Raw genomic sequence first — 16105 nt, forward strand, 5'->3', positions numbered from 1 at the left:
TACTAGAGGCCCAGTGCACAGATTCGTGCACAGGTGGGGTCCCTCCACCTGGCCTGTGCCCTCTCACAATCCAGGACCCCTCAGGGGAATGTCGTACTTCCGGTTTCGGGCCAAAACCGGCATTCTGACATCCCCCCGAGAGATGCAGCAGTGCCGTAGTGGCAGGCGGCCGGGAAGGAGCCCCAGCCGGGGCCAGACGCAGCTCCGTTGCCGCTCATCCCAGCCCTGCTGCACCTGCTGCACCTGCTGCCACTGCTGCCACTGCTGCTGCTGCTCGGTAGCACTGCCACAGACGTGGGAGAGGTTCCCACTGCCACAGGTACACTCACCATCCGTGAGCCTGGCTTCTGGCTAAACAGCACTCCCGCTGTGGGAACACACTGACCACCAGGGGGCAACTTCTGCGTTGAGCATCTGCCCCCTGGTGGTCAGTGCGCTTGAGTCAACTGGTTGTTCTGGTCATTCGGTTGTAACCTTTGCTTAGGCTTTTATATATATATATATATATATATATATATATATATATATATACACACACACACATATATATATATATATATATATACACACATACATACACACACACACACACACACTAGAGGCCCAGTGCACAAAAATTTGTGTACTCGGGGGGGAAGGGGGTCCCTCAGCCCAGCCTGTGCCCTCTCGCAGTCTGGGACCCCTCAGGGGATGACCACCTGCTGGCTTAGGCCCACTCCCCAGGGGATTGGGCCTAAGATGTCAATCAGACATCCCTCTGGCAGCCCGGCAGCCCTCGGGGGATGTCCACTTGCCAGCGAGGAGCAGGCCTAAACTGCAGTCGGACATCCTTAGCGCTGCTGAGGAGGCAGGAGAGGCTCCCACCACCACCGCTGTACTGGCAGCCATCAGCCTGGCTTGTGGCTGAGCAGAGCTCCTCCCGTGTGAAAGCGCCCTGACCACCAGAGGGCAGCTCCTGCATTGAGCGTCTGCCCCCTGGTGGTCAGTGTGTGTCATAGTGACCAGTCATTCCCAGTCTTTCTGCTGTTAGGGTCAGTTTGCATATTACCCTTTTACTATATAGGATAGAGGCCTGGTGCACGGGTGGGGGCGGCTGGTTTGCCCTGAAGGGTGTCCCGGATCAGGGTGGGGGTCCTGCTTGGGTGCCTGGCCAGCTTTGGTGAGGGGCTGATGGCTGTTTGCAGCTGGTCACACCCCCTTCAGGGTGGGGGTCCCCACTGGGGTGCCTGGCCAGCCTGGATGAGGGGCTGATGGCTATTTTCAGGCTGCCCGCACCCCCTTTAGGGTGGGGGTCCCCACTGGGGTGCCTGGCCAGCCTGGATGAGGGGCTGATGACTGTTTTCAGGCTGCCCACACCCCCTTCAGGGTAGGGGTCCCCACTGAGGTGCCTGGCCAGTCTGGATGAGGGACTGAGGGCTGTTTTCAGGCTGGCCAAGCTGGCGACTGAAGCTCCCAACCTCTCCTTTTTTTCTTTTTTCTTTTTTAATTATGGAATTTATTTACCTTCTATAATTGAAACTTTGTTGCCACTCCAGCTCCCAGGCCACGGCCTACTGAAAGCAGGCCTCTGGGGTTTGTTTAGCTTCTATAATTGCAACTTTGTTGCTTAGAGTGGAGCTCAGAGCCGGGCCACGGCAGGCGGGGAACCTTGGCTTCCTCCATCACTGGAGCAAGCAAGCCTCCTGCTCACTTCAGCTGCGTGGCTGCCGGCCACCATCTTGGTTGGGTTAATTTGCATATCCTGCTGATTAGCCAATGGGAAGTATAGTGGAGGTATGGTCAATTACCATGTTTGTCTATTATTAGATTAAACTAGAGGACTGATGCACAAAATTCGTGCACGGGGGGGGAGGGGGGCATCCCTCAGCCTGGCCTGCGTGCTCTCCAATCTGGGATCCCTCTTACAATCCAGAACCACTGGCTCCTAAGTGCTCACCTGCCTGCCTGTCTGATGCCCCTAACTGTTCTCCTGCCTGCCTGATGCCCCTAACTACTCCCCTGCCGGCCTGATGGCCCTAACTGCTCTCCCCTCCTGGCCTGATCCCCCTAACTGCCTATATGCTCTCCACTCCTGGCCTGATCCAACTAACTGCCTATCTGCTTTCCCCTCCTGGCCTGATCCCCCTAACTGCCTATCTGCTCTCCCTTCCTCTCCATGCCTTCAGACCCCAGCATAGGAGTGCTGAGAGCTCTCCGCCGAGGCCCCGCCCCTGTCCTGACACCGCCCCTGCTGGCCAGACAGCGCAGCAGGCCTGAGCACACCTCAACCCGGGGGGCGGCCCCCGTCCTGATCCCCCCCTCCGGGCCGGGTGGCACAGCAGTCCTGCGCGCACCTCCACCCGGGGGGAGGGGGGGGCACCCCCAGCAACAGCCTCATGTCCCAGTGGCGCAAGTCCCTATCCCTGTCCCCACCCACCAACTCCTATGCATGCGTTGCCTGTTGAACAGTCATGACTGGGACACCATTAGGACCAACAAGCATATTACCTCTTTACATATATAGACTAGAGGCCAGATGCACAAAATTCGTGCAAGAGTAGGCCTTCGCAGCTGCCTCCATCCCTCCCTCGAAAGCACAGCAGCTGCCTGGATCCTAGGGCTGCAGCCCTGGCTTTGTCTGGAAGATCGTCCAAAAGACATCCAGTCTAATTAGCATATTACGCTTTTATTATTATAGATATCAGAAACATAGATGTTTTTAAAACTCAGCCTTTGTATCTCTTCTTACCATTTTACCCTTTTTTCTTCTTCTATTATCTTTTATTCATGCCTATGCTACATAACCCTTCTCTCTATTCAGATTGGCCTCATATAATCTTTTACTATGAATCAAATCATTATTTTATAGATCAAAATATCTGGCAAGTCATTTCACCAACATTCCTTTGCCCAACGTAAAAGCCCGTGCACGATCCTGGTAACGGTTCCTCTAGATCAATACTCAGTGGTTAGACTGTCATTTAAAGGAAACATCCCATGCTTCATTTAGAAATAGTCTACAGTAAAATTCTAAGTTGCCAATATATTGATGACATCTAATAAATGTTATGAAAGAAAATTACAGTAAGTCAGAAAATATTCCAAGATAACACTCACTGTGACAAAGGAAACTGCAGCAGGGTCCTGGTATTGAACCAACAGTGTCTCTATGGGGAGTTGTATTTTAGGGCGGCTTTTTATACGCTTATTCAAATGGACCAACAGTTCCATTACCTAAAATACAGAGAGATATAAATTGAAATTACTGATCATAATTCATTTCTCAGACTTATCTGAGAAATACAAAACAAATTAATTTCTCAGAAAGTACTTATTTGATAAATAGTGGCTACTTTGTTGTCTTTAAAATTAAATTTTACATCCCAGAAAGGGAGTATAAAATATCCCCCCAAGAATCCATGCATCAGAATTTTTTACAATAGTAGTTTCATTAGCTTTATTTTTTTTTTCCTTTTCACTGATTTTAGAGAGAGGAAGGGGGATAGAGACAGAGAGTGAGAGAGCAAGAGAGAATGAGAAACAGAGAGAGAGAGAGAGAGAGAATAAGAGAGAGAGAGAGAGAGAGAGAGAGAGAGAGAGAAACATCTATGTGAGAGAGAAACATCGATTGGCCACCTCCCACATCTGCCCTGACTGGGGAGCAAACCTGAAACCTGGGTATGTGCTCTGACCAAGAACCAAACCCACAACCTTTTAGTGTACAGAATGATGCTCCAATCAACTGAGCCACACAAGCCAGGGCTCCATGCACCAGAATTTTACTAATGAATTTATTTTTACACTGTGCTTTGGTTAATCAAAGTTGAGATGGGCCTCTACTGAGGCACAGTCCCCCAGAACACCTGTGAACAAATGAGTGAGACACACAATGCCATGGACTAAATGTCTGTCTCCCTAAAATTCACATGTTGAAGACTAAACCCCAGTGTGATGATCTGGGGAGGTAATTAGGTTTGGATGGAATCATGGGCTTGAGCCACCATGATGGGGTTGATATCGTAATAAACAGACAAAGAAATTAGAGTCCTCTCTCTCTTTGCCACATAAGGATACAGCAAGAAGGCCACCTTCTATAAATCATGGAGAGTTCATGCACGAAGAAACTGACCATGCTGGCATCCTGATCTCAGACTTCTATCCTCCAGAATTGTGAGGAACAAATGTTTGTTGTGTAAGTCACCTAGCCTATGGTATTGTTACCCAAGCTGACTAAGACACACCACGAATACTACAAAAAAAGAGAAATGTACACAAGAAATACACATTGGGTTTCCAGAAGAGAAAGACCTGCCAGGTCAAGCACCTCAGAGAAAAAGGACAAGAACACCACTCCTGAAAATCAGATAAATTTCCAAGCACAGAATCAGTTAATAGGAGGCACACAGGTTGAAAATGACATTACACACTGCATCTGACTGAAACACAGAGTGGTAAGATAAGGGCCCGAATTATATAAGGTATTGGGTAAAACACTGAGGAATTTTTACTTTATTCTGAAGATCATCTGATTCTACTGAAGAGTTTTAAGTAATGACCAGCTTCCTCTCCCTTAAGTGGGAAAGACAGGAGAAAAAGAGTTCGTCAATTTCCAAAGATAGAAAAAAAGATAACAGAGGCTCATGTCAAATGGCCCCAACCTTACCATAAAAGTGAGACTATCCTGCTAAGAGAGGAGCACAGAAAAACTTGTGCAAAGCATTTTACATTCCTTATCTCATCTGATGCTTACAATAACCAGAGATGTGATACTGTCATTCCCATTTTACAGGTGAGGAAACAGAGGCTCAGGGAAGAAGTAACTTATCCAAGGATATGAACCAGCAAGTGACATAGTTAAGATTTGACTCAAAGGTCCATATATTTAACTTCTTCAAATGCTGATAATTGAGTTCAACTCATCTAAACTAACGAGCCTGTCAGGATGAGACATCCTTAGGACTGCTGATACCCTAAAGAAACCTACAAGTGTGCATTACCATGCACACTCCCTCCAAACTTCTTACCTGGTCCAGATCTATGGATACAGCTGATGACAGGGAAAAGAATCATAAGGATACAAAGGAAATAGCCCTCTTCTGGCAATCTAATGAATCTAAGTTGATTCTTAGAAAGATGGTTGGAAAATTATTGATGATAGTGATAAACAACTGTGTGCACAGTTACATGCTTTATTTTTAAGGACTTTTTTTAAAATATATTTTTATTGATTTCAGAGAGGAAGGAAGAGGGAGAGAGAGAGAGAGAGAGACATCCATGATGAGAGAGAGAATCATGGATTGGCTGCCTCCTGCAAGTCCCCCACAGGGGATCAAACCTACAACCCAGGCATCGAGCCCACAACCCGGGCATGTGCCCTTGACTGGAATCAAACCTGGGACCTTTCAGTTTGCAAGCCAACGCTCTATCCACTGAGCCAAACCGGATAGGGCAGGACTTTTTGTTTTAAATGAATTAACTACTTATTTTTCTTCAACCAATTTTATCTCCTTAAATATTAATTTCATAATTTGGTTGTCTACAGTCTAGAGTTCTCTATAAACCCATAAAAAAATCAAGAAATCAGCCCTGACCGGTTTGGCTCAGTGGATAGAGCGTCAGCCTGCGGACTGAATGGTCCCGGGTTCGATTCCAGCCAAGGGCATGTGCCTTGGTTGCAGGCACAACCCCCGTGGGGGATGTGCAGGAGGTCGCTGATTGATGTTTCTCTCTCATCAATGTTTCTAACTCTCTAGCCCTCTCCCTTCCTCTCTGTAAAAAAAATCAATAAATAGATTTTAAAAAATCAAGAAATCAGCTGAATCAGTTTGGGCTAAATCGATAACAATTAACTTCTGCAGTGAGTCTATAGAATTACAAACCTCAGGTATATATTATTTTGGCGATATCAGTTCTCCTCACTACACATTAATTTTTATTTATTTATTAACGAACTTTTTTTTTTTTGAGGAAGGGGGGAGAGGGGAAGGATGGAGGGAAGGAGGGAGGGGAGGGGGAAGAGGGAGAGAAGGAGAGAGGGAGAGACATCGATTTGTTGTTACACTGATTTATGCATTCATTGGTTGATTTCTGTAAATGCCCTGACTGGGGGATTGAACCCACAAATTTGGCATATCGGGATGAAGCTCTAACCACCCACTGAACTACCCTGCCAGGGCCAACTTATTTTTATTGATTTTTTATTTTATTTTTTTTAGAGAGAGGAAAGGAGGGAGAGAAATGTCAATGAGTTGCCTTCCACACGCTCCCCGACCAGTGATCAAACCCTCAGCATAGGTATGTGCCCTGACTAGGAATTGAACCTGCAACACTTGGTGTATGGGACAATGCTCCCACCAACTGAGCAACCCAACCAGGGCCAGGGGCCAACTTTTTAATTGAAGTATAACATATAGCTAAAGTACACAACTGCCAATATAAGGCTCAATAAATTTTCACAAAATAAACACACCTATGTAACTACCAGAACCACAACACCATTCTACCACCATTTCTTAATTTACTATAAATGAAACATATAAAATGAACTCATGTGTCTGAACATTTTTCATTCTACACTGTATTTGAGATTCATCCATGATGTTGCTCATATCATTAGTTCACTTATATTGCTCTAGGGCAGGGGTGGGCAAACTTTTTGACTCGAGGGCCACAATGGGTTCTTAAACTGGACCGGAGGGCTGGAACAAAAGCATGGATGGAGTGTCTGTGTGAACTAATATAAATTCAAAGTAAACATCATTACATAAAAGGGTACGGTATTGTTTTGTTTTGTTTTTAGTTTTATTCATTTCAAACGGGCCGGATCCGGCCCACAGGCCGTAGTTTGCCCACGGCTGCTCTAGTGGAAAAATAGCACAATTTATCTATTTTCCTATTGATTGACATTAGGTTATTTTCCAGTTTGGGCTATCATGAATAATGCTGCTATGAACATTGTTACATATGCCTTTTGGTACACCTATGTACACACACGTTGTATATTAATTCAGGCTTGAAAATGCTTAGTCATGGAATACGCATATGATAAATTTTAGAACGCTCCAAACAATTTTCCAAAGTGATAATAATATTAATTTACACTCCTACCAACAGTCTAAGATTTCCAGTTGCTCACATTCTTGTCAACACTTGCTACAGTCAGTCTTTAATTTTTAGCTATCCCAATGAGTCTGAATATACAAAGTTAGGTGTAGAGTAGAATTCTACATAACAAACTTCATTTTCCTTAAAATAGGAAATATACTCTAATGATATGTCAGTAGAAATCTAAAACTTCAATTTCTCTTTTGCCCTGACCGGTTTGGCTCAGTGGATAGAGGATCAGCCTGCGGACTGAAAGATCCCAGGTTCGATTCCAACTAAGGGCATGTGCCTTGGTTGCGGACACATCCCCAGTGGCGGGTGTGCAGGAGGCAGCTGATCGATGTTTCTCTCTCTTCGATGTTTCCAACTCTCTATCTCTCTCCCTTCCTCTCTGTGAAAAATGAATAAAATATATTTAAAAACAAAACAAACAAAAAAACACTTCAATTTCTCTTTCACTCAATTTATCCACAAATTCCCAGCTACCTTACAGGATATCCTGGTTAAATCTAATATGCATTATGCAATTGATAAAAACCCCAAAATTACATAATTGAGAGGCAATACAAATTAATTGTTAGTTTCACTGATTTCAAAATTTCACATATTAAAACTATTTATCCATGACCTTTCCAATCGCTGCCTACTGGCATCCCTGTTTCCTTTCCCTGGCGCCTGCCTTCTTGTGCACTGTGTGCATCAGTGTGGCCTTCTTCAGCTCCCTGAAGGCTTCACACTTTGCTTTAGCTCAGAGCCTCTGTACAGGCCATCTCTGTCTTTACTGGTCTCCCTCATCTCTCTGCCTGGCTACTGCCCACACACACACCTAGAGGTGTACCTTATGCCCCAAATATATTCTTGCATAGAATCCTATTCCATCTTAACATTTACTACAGTTTACAACTAGATGCTCTATGCCTGATTATTTAATACCGGTATCCCCAACTAGATGTTTCTTTCATTCACTAACATATCCTTACCACCTGCCATACAGAAGGCATTCAGTAAATATCTGCCAAATGAATGACAAAACTAATGAGGCTAAATAAGTAAGCACAAACCAATTCATGTAGGTCTTTTTATACTTTGCTATCCTGAGTGTAATAGAATGCCATAGAAGAGTTTTAAATAGAATAGTGACATTATCAAATACATATTTATCTCAGCAAGACCCTATTAACAACAGGCATGTCAAATATATAACAAGAATGCCCTACTCCTTCCTGCAAACATAACAGACATTCTTAAAGATACTCTTTCTCCAATGAACCCAAGTCAGGACAGAGCTCAGATTCCCTCTCAGGGCAGGCATTGCCAAATGCCATTGCCAATCAATCAGAGTAGCCCAAGAGATGAAACCAGATCAAAGGCTCGAAGGTCTAGTACAACCAGAAGATGAATGAAATATTTAAAAATGAAGGGGGTAAATGTTCCATGAAAACATTTAGGTTAAAAAAGAAAATTCTGGCCCTGGCCAGGTGGCTCAGTTGATTGAAATGTCCTACACCAAAAAGTTGAAGATTCAATTCCTGGTCAGGGCATGTACACGTTGATGTTTTCTCTCTCTCTCTCAAAACAAATAAACATATCCTCAGGCAAAGATGTAAAAAAAAAGAAAATCTTTATGTGACAGTTATCCAGCTTTTGGTAACAGGACTTTACAGAATCTTAAAACGAGCTATACAACATCGCACTTTCAAAAATTTTTATTTTGCTAATTTTTAATTAAGATTATATTCACACTCAGCCAATGATTAAAGAATATTTTTGCCCCGCGACCATCAACTTTCATACTGGAATCAAAGGCATGAGCACTAGCCAGTTTGGCTTAGTGGATAGAGCATTGGCTTGCAGACGGAAGGGTCCCAGGTTTGATTCTGGTCAAGGGCATATACCTTGTACCTCAGTTGCAGGCTCCTTTCAGATGGGCCCTGGGTGGAGCTCAAGCAGGAGGCAACCAATCGATGTGTTTCTCTCACATCAATATTTCTCTCTGTCTTTCCCTCTCTCCTCTACTCTCTCTAAAAATCAATGGAAAAAATATCCTCGGGTGAGGATTAAAAAACAAAAAAAAAAACAAAAAAAACCCAAAGGCATGAATTTTAGATCAAGCCTCCATACATTTCAGAATAATTATCTCAATTATATCATCTGGCACTGATGCCAACTGTATATAGTTGGTGCTAAATGCAGCTGTGCTAAGCATACAAAAGCTATTTTTAAATCATGTAAGGTGGTCTCCATTTTGAAAGACCATAATTAGAATCATGAACCTAGATTTCAATAATGGGAAAGGAAAATATACTTCATAATATATATCTATTTATTCACCATTTAATTCACCCAACTGTGCCAACATGCTTACCTTTTTGCGTACTCCTTCTTGGGTGCTAGACAGCTTGAGCAAAACAGGAGGAAGGAATTTAGATATAATATTCTGTAACTGTTCATCTGTTTCAGCATGGCCAAGTCGTAAAAAGACCCGTTCAAGCTGATCTATAATATAAAAAGTAAAAAAAGGAGAATTTAGCAAGTCAAACACAACCAAGAGTAATTGTCCTTATGGCTTAATCCTTTATTGTACTACAGATCCTTCAGTCAGGACTTTAACATAGCTAGCCTTATATGTAGATAATTTTGACACAGCTATGGAATGACACTGAAAAGGGCTACTAGCTAGTTATACTCTTACAACTTTCCCAGTCATTTAACATCTAGAAGAAAGGAAAACAAAGCCAGGAATAACAAAATTAGCTCCTACATACAAAGTTATTCCATTTTCCTAAAGAATTTTGTTACAGAAAGATTTTTTTTGCCATCAAATACAGTATAACAGCTGGCCTAATCAAAATTTTGAAATTTTTTAAAGAAATCTTCTAGTCCTACGTAGCAGAGCAAGGCAGACCTTTAATCAGATACCAGGCACAATATACCAAGTATATTGGGTAATAACATTTTTTCCCCACAACTCACATTATTTTTAATGTAATATTATAAAATATATACAATAAAAAAGAGAATGGTATAAGGTGATATAAAATAGAAAGTAAAAACCCTCCTCCCCACCCTCCAATCTTCCAGTGTCACAACTATAAACACGTTTCTTTAAAATACTGAAATTTAATATTCTAACAAGTCACAAGGCTTTGTTTCTTTTCCATTGCTTTGTTTTACAAAGTGCAGAGATACATTAAAATATGAAGCCCCACTACAGTTATAGAAAAGTTGAAACTCTTAATTTCATAATAAAATAGAATTAACACTGGATTGCCAAAAGCCCATTTTCTTCACATTTAATGTTTATTCTTCCTCATTAATAGTTCAAATACACACATCCAACCCCTACTGATCACCAACATTTTAGTCTTATCTTGCAAATGTAGCACATACATATAATTAAACAGTTGGTAAACACACAGAGATTGAGCACAAATAAGGCCCAGAGGTACTGCCGTGCAATATATGTACCAACAGGTTAATTAGGCCAGTTGTTATATTTGATAGCAAAAAAAAAAAAATGAACTGGTTTCTGTTTATAATTGTGATTAAACGAAGACTGGGTTTCTTTCTTTCAGCTTCAGAGACTAGAGATTCTAAAAACTTTCTATTTGTAGCAAAAGACTAGATATGTTTCTAATCACACAGTACTAGAGCCCCTTGAATTAAAATTTGACAAAACTCAAAATTGTATCACCCAGTAATAAACTACTAAGAAGGACCAGGCTAGAAGCAACTATCCAAATACAAAAAGCCATTCTTCGAGATGCTACTTTTACATGTATACCTGAATTTTTTAGAGATACAAAAAGGTCAACAGCTGTTAGTAGAATACAATATGCTACTTTTATCCAGTCTTTGACATGTGATCTTTTTTAAGCACACATGACCCTGTTTGTACACCAGCCATGTGTACTGTCACATCCCAAGGTAGACATTATTCACTCTCGGTTGGCATTTAATAAACCAACCCTTGTGCAACTGCCATCAGTGTCATACAAAATTAACCTTTTGAACTTGTATGCATATATGCATAACCCATGGACACAGACAATAAGGTGGTGAAGGCCTAGGGTGGGAGGTGGAGGCAGGTTAGAAGAGGTCACTGGGAAAAAAAGGGGGACATATGTAATACTTTCAACAATAAAGATTTTTTTTTAATTAACCTTTTCAATGGGGTACACTCAAGGGCTAGCTGATATAATACAGTAATGTTGATGGCCACAATCCAGGATTTATTTTTGGGGGGGCAGAATCAAAAGCAGTGATATTATCAATTTCACAACTAATAAGGTAAAGAAGAAGTTCCAGTGAACTTCATACTCAGTTAAATTTTCCTGGTAGCCTACCTTCTTCTATATAATAAAAGCCTAAATGATCGTTATGGTGGAACAACCAGAATGACCAGTCACTATGACACGCACTGACCACCAGGGGGTAGATGCTCAATGCAAGAGCTGCCCCCTGGTAGTCAGTGCGCTCCCACAGGGGGAGCGCCGCTCAGCCAGAAGCCAGGCTCACAGCTGGCGGGAGCCTCTCCCACCTCCGCAGCATTGCTAAGGAGCAGCAAACCAGGCAAACCTGGTGCTAAGGAGCTGCGAACCTGGCGCTAAGGAGCAGGGGGTGCCGGACTGTGAGAGGCCACAGGTCAGGCTGAGGGGACCACCCCCCCCCCCCGCCAAGTGCACAAATATCATGCACCAGGCCTCTAGTAGATTTTATAATGATTAATAGTCCTATTCCTAGGAAGACTAGTGACTAGACTACAATCACCTTGTAAATAAAGAAAATCTGGATCCTTCCATACATTTTCTCCTAATCTCTGGACAATCCATTGTAGTCCCTAAAACAAAGCCTCCTACTCTAAAATCCATTGTTCCTGTCCCAGAGAGCTCAGTTTTGACAAATCTTCTTGGGAAAAACTGGAAAGTCCACAACCAAAATGGCAACAGCAGTAAATGCACTGTTAGTTACACAGAAATAAGAGGTGGCTGAAATGTATTCTGATTCTAGACTAACTTTTAAAAATTTTTTAAGGATTTTCTGGGCAGGCATTCTGGCATAGCAAGTTCTCCAGCAGTATATTTGATAGAATAGCCCTACCCCAGAGATAATTACAGCAAGGTGCTCAAGGAAGATAAATGAAGACAAATGGTCAAAGTGGTCACTGGGAAACCATTAGGCAGACAAAGTCACTGAAGAAACCAGTTCTCGGTAAGCGAAGACCACAAGTGCTGTGAGAGAAAGAGCAGGAGCCCTCTGCACAGGATACAGAGCACAGGCAAGCACAAGCCCAGGGTAGCTTCCAGCACGCTGGTTCCATTGTGGTTAGTGACAAAAGCTTCCTTCATCTGCTTTTGAGACTTATTTTTCTTCTTCCTGCCATGTCTGGCTGGCCTCAGCGCCCCCAGCAGAGAGCTGACTACATTGGTCAGGAATCCCAGCTCCCACTACACTGTATATTGGAAAATCTCCCCCTTTTATCCCATACATTACAAATTATTTCCTCCTACAATGCCTTTTGACTCCATAGCTCTTTCTTTTCATTTCTAAGTTCTTAAAATATAAATTTACCATTCCTTCCTTTTATGGCTTCTGAGTTTCTAGTCATGCTTAAAAATGCCTTTTTCGCCTGGACGGTGTTGCTCAGTGATTGAGTGTCAACCCGTGAACCAGGAGGTCACCAGTTTGATTCCCATTGAGGGCACATGCCCAGGTTTCGGGCTTGATTCCCAGTGTGGGACATGCAGGAGTCAGCTGATCCTTGTGTTTCTCTCTTATCAATGTTTCTATATCCCTATCTCCCCCCCCCCCCCCCGCCAAAAAATCAATAAAAACATACTTCAAAAAATTTGAATGCCCTTTCACTCCAGGATTATAAAAAAATGTTATATTCTGCAGAAAGGAATTAACATAGCAAGCATGAGACTGCTATGAAGTCTTCACTTGCCAAGGCTGGCCCTCAGCTGGCATCTGGAAACTTGGATTTCAGGACAGTTCCCACCATTTCCAGAACTGATAAGAGTGACTCACTGTGTCTAAACTGTTTATACAAACAATATGGTTTATGCTGAACACCTGCTTTCCTTTTGGGAAACTGGACTTTTGGTATGTGTTAGGCAGAAAGTGCCAATGTGACGAGCACCGAATAAAACCCCTCAGCACTGAGTCTCTACTGAGTATCTGAAGACAACGTTTCAAATGTGTTGTCATGACTCATTGCTGGAGGAATTAATGTGTGGCCTGTGTGACTCCACTGGGAGAGGACTCTGAAAAAGCTTGCACCTGGTTTCCTCTGGACTTCACCTCCATGTACCTTTTCCTTTGCTGATTTTGCTTTGTGTCCTTTCCCTATGATAAATCTTAGCCATGAGTACAACTATATGCCGAGTCCCATGAATCCTCCTAGCAAATCACTGAGCCTTGGGGTGGTCTTGGAGACTCTGACACATATTTATCTATGTTTTCTTAGGATTTTGCTTTCTGCATTCAAGTCCTTAATCCAGCTGGAATTTTTTATTAGGGGGAGGCACATAGAAGGATATAGGAAACCTGTTCTTTTGTGGGGGTTTATAATCCTTTTCATTGTGAAATTAAACATTTAGAAAAATGTACAAAACATATAGTTTAATGAATTATTATAAACACCTACTATGTAACTATCACCCAACTCAAGTAAAAACATTTATTTTGAAACTTGTACCAAAAAAGAGATTCCTGCCCGGCCAGTTTGGCCCAGTGGTTGAACATCGACCCATGAACCAGGAGGTCACAGTTCTATTCTCAGTCAAGGCACATGCCTGGAGTTGTGGGCTCGATCCCCTAGAGAGGGCATGCAGGAGGCAGCTGATCAATGATTCTCTCTCATCATTTATGTTTCTCTCTCTCCCTCTCCCTTCCTTTCCGAAGTCAATTAAAAAAAAAATGTTTTTTAAACCACTGAGATTCTTAAATTCCAAAACAACAACAAAATCCAGATTAGATTATGTCAACTATTACATTCATGTAGCAAAAAAACTACTAAAAATAAATATACTCATTTAATTTCATTACATAATTCTCTAACTCATATTGTTCACCTCTTTAGTTTCCCTATCTAAAGTGAAAGAAGAAACCTTCTTCTTCTACCCTCCCAAAGAAGAAACAACCAACCAACCAAGGTTAAGGATTAGCCACTGATTTTTCTGAAAATTATTCCTGAGAAGTAAAACTATCCACAGAAATCGCTCACTCTCCAGATCTCTCCAAAAAATATATAACTTTGACTTCCAAGTTAAGGAGGAAAGGCTATTTTCTCACAGGATTATAAAAGGCAAATACTAGTATTTCATTCACATTATCACTTAAGGGGAAAAAACAACATAAAGTAAAAGCAATAAATCAGTTTTTTTAGAGATGTCACCTTTTCATGACAACCTGAACATCAAAACACTCCTTGGGAAGTATGCAAGAAAAGCATACACTGTCAAAAAGAATAGGAAAAGGACTATAAGGTATTGAATATCCCCATATGGTGGAATTTCAGGATTCTTTTTGTTGTTTTTTTTGCTTATTTGTTTTATTCTATGTCATCACTAATTTACTTCATGAACATTCATAACTTGTGTGATTTAAAAAGAGAAAACAGTTATATTTCAGGGTGACAGTGTTATCATCCGAATTAGCCAGTTAATATTAATAATAGAAAGAGAGCAAAGAGGGGGCCCAACATTATAAGCACTAAAGGCCCGGTGCATGAATTTGTGCATGGGTGGGATCCCTCAGCCTGGCCGGTGATCGGGGCCATCAGTGGGGAGAGAGGGGTCTAGCCGGCCGGAGAGAGGAACTGCAGGAGGTTGGCCTAGTGCTGCCCCAATCGGGGCCCTGGGGGAGGGGACACAGGAGGTTGGCTGTAGGAGCGCACTGACCACCAGGGGGCAGCTCCTGCATTGAGCATCTGCCCCCTGGTGGTCAGTGTGCATCATAGTGACTGGTGGACCGGTTGTTCCGATCATAATGGTCGCTTAGGCTTTTATATATATATAGATGGTCATCTCAAAAGCTTCATCAGTAAGCTACAGCTTCACACTCCTCAGGGAACCAACCACTGGTCCATTCCCTGCAAACCACTGGAAGAAGGGATTGAACAAAAGGGGAGGTGGATGCATGTGCAGTGAAGTCAAGGTGATATAGGGAAGGTGCTTGCCTGTCAGTCTAGTCTCAGAAACAATGGATTGGCTAGAGAGTGGACCCATCAAAAGGGCACAAAATCTAAGCTCCTGGTTAAAAACCCCCAAGAGTTACATCTTTCTTGTGCTCTCTCTTGTTCTTGTTCGCACTCTTGTTCTTGCTCTCTCTTGCTGCTTAAGGCCACATGGCTATGGAGAGAGAGCAGGGAAGCACATGGGCGTATAGCCATGTGGCCTTAAATAGTCACATGGCCATGGATCATGGGACATGGGACATGGGGACTTCATACACAGGATGCTGAACTGAATTGGACTTGAACTTGGAGCAGAAACTATAGCAGTGGCCTTAATTCTGGCCCTGCTGAAGATAGGATGGGACTTCTTCCATGGCAAGATGGACAGAGATGGACCTTAGGAGAACCCCTTTAATTTTACATCATCAATAAAGCTTTCCCTGAAACCCCATTCTCTCGTGGGGGCCTCAGGAAATTCTTATCCTCACAGCACCCCAAGAACTCCACTTCCACTGATAACAACAGGTTTCAGATTTTTTAAAAATCTTCTACAAAGAACATTTTTTCTGAATTATGAAAATAAATTTTAAATTACAAATCAAGTTAGAAGCCTTAATTGTAAGCTGAGATTAAAAGGGAAAGCTGAAAATGCCTAGACCACTGCCTACTGCATCATAAAGCAATTAATAGCCTAAACCTACAGGATTATTTTGAGGAAGATCTGTCAAGTTACCACAGAATTACACTAGACTATAATAGAACAATTCCACAAAGAAATATTCTCCCCAATGGTATTTATTTTCCTCTGATTCACACATAATGTATAATGTATTTACGCTCGCA

At 42.4% G+C, this 16105-nt stretch overlaps 1 protein-coding gene and 1 pseudogene across 2 annotated transcripts in view; both read right to left on the bottom strand.

Moving 5' to 3' along the window:
• ECPAS (Ecm29 proteasome adaptor and scaffold) overlaps window positions 1–16105 on the bottom strand; it is a 102000-nt gene that overhangs the window by 71225 nt on the left and 14670 nt on the right. Inside the window, exons 2-3 of the mRNA XM_081103897.1 lie at window positions 9449–9579; window positions 3097–3213 (exon numbers count right to left, since the gene is read on the bottom strand). Coding sequence (XP_080960023.1) covers window positions 3097–3213; window positions 9449–9579 — 248 coding nt within the window. The remainder of the gene's footprint in view (window positions 1–3096; window positions 3214–9448; window positions 9580–16105) is intronic.
• LOC308528408 (phosphatidylinositol-glycan biosynthesis class W protein-like) lies at window positions 9787–15478 on the bottom strand (annotated as a pseudogene). Its single transcript has 5 exons — window positions 15364–15478; window positions 11888–12502; window positions 11247–11425; window positions 10474–11088; window positions 9787–9797 (listed from the first exon to the last, which is right to left on the bottom strand). The product of its transcript is annotated as a phosphatidylinositol-glycan biosynthesis class W protein-like (transcript).

Source organism: Myotis nattereri, assembly GCF_964212035.1.
Source record: "Myotis nattereri genome assembly, chromosome: 12".
NCBI classification, from domain to species: domain Eukaryota; kingdom Metazoa; phylum Chordata; class Mammalia; order Chiroptera; family Vespertilionidae; genus Myotis; species Myotis nattereri.